General features: G+C 30.6%; 1 protein-coding gene across 1 annotated transcript; it reads left to right on the top strand.

The window, feature by feature from the left end:
- Positions 1 to 6,052: 6,052 nt before the first annotated feature.
- On the top strand, positions 6,053 to 7,593 carry LOC11422326 (F-box protein At5g50450). Its single transcript, XM_003595366.4, has 3 exons — positions 6,053 to 6,426; positions 6,517 to 6,679; positions 6,772 to 7,593. Exons 1-3 carry the CDS (start codon positions 6,281 to 6,283, stop codon positions 7,495 to 7,497), a joined length of 1,035 nt encoding a protein of 344 aa, XP_003595414.1. The 5' UTR covers positions 6,053 to 6,280; the 3' UTR covers positions 7,498 to 7,593.

The raw sequence follows: 7,593 nt of genomic DNA, 5'->3' as shown, positions 1-7,593 counted from the left end.
AAAATTAGTTTTTGTTTGGCCTATTAGGGGGGTAAAACAAAACAAAAAAAAATTACAGGGGGGTAAATCAAAAAAAATAATTTTACAGGGTGGAAAACCGGAAATGACCTATATTACAGGGGGTAAAGACCTATTAACCCATTGAAAGAATGATTTATACTTTACAACAGCGAGGAATAAGAGCAAAAGTCTATATATTTAGTATAAACCAGAGTGGAATGAAGATATGGTTACCAGTGAGGCAGTGGTATTACAGCAAAGTCTGAATGTTTATGGAAGCCATGTTGATTAAGAAATTTCAGTTTAAGAGAAAGGTATGGTTTTAGAAAGAGATTTCGGTTTAGGAGAAAGGATTAAAATATATTGGTGAGGGTTTGGAGGAGGGGAGTTAGGAGATATGATTTATGGAAATCAATTAGATAGGTTTTATGAGGAGTGAAGTTAGGAAATCATGGCTAGGGTTTGGAGGAGGGGAATTAGGAAATATTGTTAGGTTTTGAAGGAGGGAAAAGTTGCTAAAATATTAGGTTAAAATTAGGGAGGATGGGAGTTAGGAGATATGGTTTATGGAATTCAATTAGATAGGTTTTAGGAGGAGTGAAGTTAGGAAATCATGGTTAGGGTTTGGAGGAGGGGAATTAGGAAATATGGTTAGGTTTTGAAGGAGGGAAAAGTTGCTAAAATATTAGGTTAAAATTAGGGCAACAAAGCTTTGTTTAGGAATAAGAAGATATATTCAATAAACTTAATTTGGATATTTTTTTTGAGAAAGTTAAATTAGTTCATCCACATATCTTGAATCATTAGGTCTCGAATATATTCAATAAACTTAATTTAATGGTCTAGAATATAAACAAGGTTTTCATGATGAGCAATTTAAAAAATGCAATTGCTTTTTTCATTATTAGAGATAATGTGAGCTAATTTTACTTATATAAGATAAGATAGGATGGAGTATGTATTTTATATAAAGAAATACTAGATTTTTGATCTATACTCCGCTCGGGTTTATAGTAAAGGGATTGATATACGAATGATAAAATGCAATATATGATAGATAACGGTTAAAAAATAAATGTGATAATACATAGTTGACAAAATAAAACACTTCATAAAATGTATGAAATCTGAAAATATTATAAAAGAAAATTCGGTAATCGTATCAGATGCAATTTTTTAGATGGAATTTATTAGGTTAAATAATTGCAAACCCAATAAAATAAATGAACGAAAAAAAAATTAGATTAAATTGCTGCAGACTTAACGAAAAAATTAGATTAAATTGCTAAACCATGCAACAATCACGCTGTAATGCAAATTTTTCTTTAGTTAGGTGGCTTTGGCTTATTGATCTATCCTTTCTTTCTTTGGTTCACGAATCGTATTCTATGTGCTAAAATTTTCATTTTTTTTTTGGTACAAAAAGGGCCAAAGCCCATAAAATTTTCATATATTAATTCACTTATCAATATATAATCGGAAGCTTAGATCAAGGGAAGTACTTGTCTTGTTTTCTACCAAACCGTAGGTCGAATATTTCCATGTTTTTCTGGTGGGACTGTATAGTGTATAGGAGAGGAAAAGGATTTGTGTTTCACCAACTTCACACCTTCAGAGCTTATCCAAATCTACATTAATTCTATAGGGTTTATCCAGATCACAGATAGAAGGGGAATCATTGGCCCCAAAAAAAAAAATTAATCATTAATTTACTTTACTTCAATTCTTTTCTTCCGCATGTCCCCACTCATGTACATATAAAAAATATCTATACATTTAACTTATTTTCCAAAACTCTTTCCTGCCTGATCCCAACTTGTGCTTTTATTCCATCATCAACTTGCGTTATGCGTAGATATGTGAAAGTTCATATATATAATTAATCAAATACTATAAAAGAGATTAATATTGGCTTGGGACAGTAGTTGTTCGTGTCATATATCTTCATTCCAGGGTTCACCTACCATGTTAAATCCATTAATATTGTTTACTTAAACGTGAAAGTTCGATATATCTATTATCATGTGTATTTGCTTTGATTAATTTGGCCAACTAGTCCACCATTTTATTTGGTTTGTTGAGTAAACTTGTACAATCCATTTGATGGTCACGGCAAGATAGATATACTATTAATTAAGTTTTTTGATCTTAAGGTAACAAAATAATTAAGATAACTCAATATTGTTTTCTCTATCAAATTAAAATTTTATCCTTGAAAGTAGGGTGGAAATAGGCAGGCCGCTCATCAAAGGCATAATCCAGCCTACTCAAAATTTGATCCGGCCTAATTCGTTTAGTAAACAGAATGAGTAATGCTAACAACATTTTCTTTTGAATAGCCTCTATAATATTCACTCTCTTATTGGTTTAAATCATTGTAGGTCTGCACTTTGAAAATTGAACTCACACTATGTGATGAGACATACATTGATTTCATCTAATAAAATAGTGAATGCTGGAGAGAGTGTTAAAAAGTGAGCGCTGTTAGCATTCCTCAAATAAAATATGCTCAAACTTTTTAAAAGTTCATTAATTTAAATAAATCAGGCTAAAGCGTATAGAAAAGTTCAATAGGTCTATCAAGTCGGCCCATATATGTGTAATTACATATATTGCATTACATTAATAAAAAATTATCTAAAAAATTAATAAATTTTCGGTTCCTCCGTATTTCCATCACCGCGATTTATTTAATTTTTTGCATAATTTTTTCACCACTAAGTTTGGATTTTCGATGAGGTATAAAATTCTTCATATTACTCTCTAATTTCAATTCCAACAAGTACGCATACGTTTTAGTATTACCTTTTTAATCGCTTGTTATTGTCATTCTTATGTCTTTTCAAATTACAAAACGAGGAACCTATTAACAACAAAAAATAAAATAAGGCAATAGGTCATATATGCTTGTCTCTCTAAAAAAAAGGTCATATGTATTTTTTTTTAGGAACTTTAAAAATGTTGCCAATACAAATTAAACATTTTGAATGAAATAAGGATTATTTACATGTTAGTAAAATATTAGGATATGAATTTGTACTAAAAAATAATATTAGAATGTGAAAAAATTATATTTTAAAATAAAGAAATAAAATAGATGTCTCGTAATTATGACTCAGTTGATAGTATTATGTTTCGAGTCGGAGCTCAAACATATAAATTTTATATCTTCACATTCAAACGTATTTCTTCTAGTCACTATTATAAATAAAAATTATTATTTTATGCTAATTTAATAAATAATATATATGGTTATAACGGATCAAATACATCACTTATTAAATGATTTAAAAAATTGAGTTTTACTTACAATATCATAGAGAGTATAAATTTAACCACTACATGACTATAAAAAATTAAATTTCTCAAATGAAAAATTCAACCAAAAACGTATTGGTTCTCTAAAATAACGAAACGTATAGTGAGCAGATCCCATTACATCGCACTATGTGGAACGTTCCCACATCTCCACTCCGATGTTTGACCCGGTTTGAATTTAGGTAGACTGGATTTGGGAAGTTCAGAACTTTGAAAGCTTATTGAGCCATCATTACCCTAAGTTACTTAAATACTTTTTATTTTAATAAATTTTAGGTGAGTTGGGTCTTTTATTAAATTTTGAAATGTATAATTTTGATCTTAAATATTTTAAATAATTTATTAAAAAAATATATGAAAATTTAATATTTCGAAAGTATTTATCGAAATAATCCAATAATATCTTGTATATTTTTATGTTGAGAAGTTAATTAACTCATCCAAATTGACATAAGGGAATCAAACCTAAGACCTCGAGGGAGAACATACTCTCGAACTCTAAGTCAATACCACCAAACCAACCCAAATGTATTGTAGCAGCTTATATGTTATAGTTTGTTTTTGTATATTAATATAAAGATATATATGGTCAAAACATTTTATATGAAAAATACGTATTTTTTAAATTATGTCATTTGAAATGGGAGTATATGAAGAGAGAGACTTCAAAGGTTGTGTCCATGGATACTTACTTTAATGAACGAAGCAAACACTCGCAAAAATGTATATATTACGTGCAACACCACCCTCTGGCCGTGCTTGGGGTTCAGGCTTGAGTTGAGTTAGATGATTCTTTTATTACTCTATAATGTTAATTTAATTAAATTTTTAATATTATATCAAAGTGCTTTATTAAAAGAGCAATGATATTTGAACAACCATTTGGTACAACCTTTATGACAATTTTTTTTCTTTTTTCTTATTAGTCAAAAATACTGGAGAGAGAAAAAAGAAGAGAGAGAATAAGATGATAATGTGAGTATGAAAGAGAAAGTTGTACAAAAGTTATACAAAAATGGTTGTACAAATATCATTTCTCTTATTAAAAAGCACGTTTTTGTGTCTATCAGATTCAATTATCTAAATCTTTACGGTCTTATCCGCGCATTCCAGCTTGCTTCCCAAGTTTAATGAACAGTTTATTACATTATCTGATTCGAGTTATCCCTGCCCTTAAGCATATCCCAGATCAGTTGCAAATTTTCTCTATAAATTATAGAGTTCATATAATTCAATCGCACCGAAAAACACTTTGAGTTATCGATCTCTTCTCTCTTAGCCTGTGTTAACGAATTGTTTGTTTCTTCTATCTTCTTATCGTGATTCAAACCATTAAACTCTTTTGTTAATCTTTTCAAGGTACTAACAATCGGATTAGTATATTCTGTGGTTCTATGCCAAGTATATGCTGTGGTTACTGGTTAGTTTATATCAATACCACTAAAAAATTGATTATTATTCTCTGTCAATGTTTATAATTATATACTGACTAATTAATTAAACTCTACTCCTAAAACATACTCCATTCGTTTCAAAAATAAATGTTGTTTAACCAATTGCACATATACTAAGAAATTGAATAAAGTAGTCAAATGTCATAACAATTTTATCAAATTATCCTAATCAACTATTGGTTTATTTTTCATTAAAGAAAAAATAATACTTTGAAAATAGTGTAACAATTGAAAAGAAAATGTTTCAGTGTTTTTCATTAAATTATGCTCAATTGCTCACGCGGGCGGATAGTTTTAGTGTTTACTATTAAGAAAAGGCAAATTCTATTGGTTTGTTTGAGTGTATTGGTACACCAGATCAATAAATTAATAGTTAAATATGTTATTTTTTGAAGAGAAAAATTGTTTTCTATCACCTTTATTTATAATAATTAAATCTTATTTAGCAAAAATGTCGATGAAATAAAATTTAATTTTTCTGAATTTATAGTACTCATAATAGAGAATTTGGATTATTTTTTACAATAAAATGAAAAAAAAAAATAGTATGATTTTTATAAACAATAAAATGATGTTATGAAATGACATTTTCTAAACTATAAATATTAATAAATATCTCTTTATTTCTTCAAAATAATAGTTAATTTAAAAACCGGTACACCATAATTTTCCTTAAAAAAAACTTTATTTTTCGTTAAAAAGAAAGTAGAATAAAAAAACACTTTATTTGAAGTGGATGAAATGTTCATTTGATTTTGGGAATATGAAATGGGGAACTTCTATGGTACACTCACAATTTTGAGTGTACCGATACTTTTGTTTCACAAAATATATAAATTAAAGATCACTTTAATGAAATAAAAAGGTATTTGTCAATATTTATATTTTAAAAAATATCATTTCATAAGAAAAATCATCATTTCATTGTTTATAAGGATCATATTACAAAATTTACATTTTGTCATAAAAAAATCAATATTCATTGTTATGAGTAATAAAAATTCTTAAAAATTAAATTTTATTTCGTTGAAGTTTTTGGTATATAAAATTTAATTAGTCGTCAATGATAGAAAATAATTATTTTTTTTCAAAAAAATAATTCATTTATTAATAATTTTACGACTTGGTGTACGATACATTCAAATACCATGGAATTTGTCTATGAAATGACGTTGCGGAATAGTAGAATAAAAAAAATGAAAAAACCGACGGTTGGGAAACGTGGGTCCATTATCATAAGGTTTTGCCGGTCTTGAAATACAAATATAAAGAAGCAACAACACTTCTCACCTCACCTTTCGCCTCCGTTTCATCTTTTGACAGTTTCATTCATTTGTCACATATATATATACAGACTCCTCTCCTCTCTAACCATATTACTCATATTATTTGCAGAGAGAGCATCTCTATCTATCTATCCTATCCCATAACAAGAACACATCAAAGATACAAAGAATCTCTCTCTCTCTCTCTCTCTCTCTTCTCTCTCAAATGCGAACAACACCATCATGAGAAGACCAATGAAACACCCACACAAGAAGAATCACAATCAAGACTTCTTTGAAGATTTTCCCGATGATATCGTCGTCTTTATCCTCACCAAGCTCAGCTCTACTGCCTCTTCTCCTTCCCATTTCTTTAACACCCTTTTAACGTAAGTTCTTTCTTCTTCTTCTTCTTCTTCTCCCTAACAAAACAAAACCCATTTCATTCCTTTTCATATTCATTATTTTATTTAACACAGATGCAAGAGACTGAACCGTTTGGGTTTTCATCCTATGGTTTTATCGAAAGCTGGCCCAAAAGTACTCGCCATTAAGCCCAAAAACTGGTCTGAGAACTCTCACCATTTTCTTAAACGCTGTGTTAACGTCGGTAACGTCGATGCTTGTTATACTCTTGGAATGGTCAGTCACTTTTTTTTCTGGGTTTAGAAAATGAAAATAAAAAATAACTAATCATTATTTATTCATTTGTTTGTTATTTTTTCTTGGAATAGATCCGATTTTACTGTCTACGAAATCGAAGAAGTGGAGTATCTCTAATAGCCAAGGCGGCGATGAAGTTACACGCGCCGGCGCTATACTCACTCGCGGTAATTCAGTTCAACGGAAGCGGAGGCACTAAACAAGACAAAGATCTACGTGCTGGAGTAGCACTTTCTGCACGCGCGTCACTTCTCGGCCATATCGACGCGCTTCGTGAGTTAGGCCATTGTCTTCAAGACGGTTACGGCGTCAAACAGAATGTCACGGAGGGACGACGGTTGTTGGTTCAAGCTAACGTGAGAGAGATTTTACTAGTCTATCGCTTTCTTGAGTTAGCGTCACCTTCACGCGCTGGTTCTTGTGAAGGGATACTGAGTCGCCTGAGTAACATGGCGGTGCCGTTGATAAAAGAGAATAGGTACAACGTGAAGGTGCCGGAGGTGCATCCGGTGAACTGGTTTTTGAGAGAGTGGTTTGAATCGGGTTTAGGGATTCTGGAAGATGGGTTGAGGCTGTGTGCGCATATCGGTTGTGGACGGGCGGAGACGCGGCCGCATGAGTTCCGGCGGTGTTCGGTTTGCGGCATAAGTGGTGTGATTTCTGTATGTGTACAGCTGGTACAAATTTTTGTCTTGTTTTCCAGTCTGAAAAATTACTTGAAACTTTGTTATTACTTGTTAGATGCAAGTAAAATATCAGGAAATGTTAATTCAAAAACTTGTTGGTTAGCTAGCTAGGACTTCATGCATCACAAATTAACTGCTGTTTTAATCTATAAAAAATGTTTTAAAATACTAGAAGTACGGTCATATTTTATTTTTAAATTATTAATA

The sequence above is a fragment of the Medicago truncatula genome, chromosome 2 (genome assembly GCF_003473485.1).
Source record: "Medicago truncatula cultivar Jemalong A17 chromosome 2, MtrunA17r5.0-ANR, whole genome shotgun sequence".
Taxonomy (NCBI): domain Eukaryota; kingdom Viridiplantae; phylum Streptophyta; class Magnoliopsida; order Fabales; family Fabaceae; genus Medicago; species Medicago truncatula.
The sequence above is the reverse complement of the archived record's forward strand: the minus strand, read 5'-3'. Positions and strand labels throughout refer to the sequence as shown.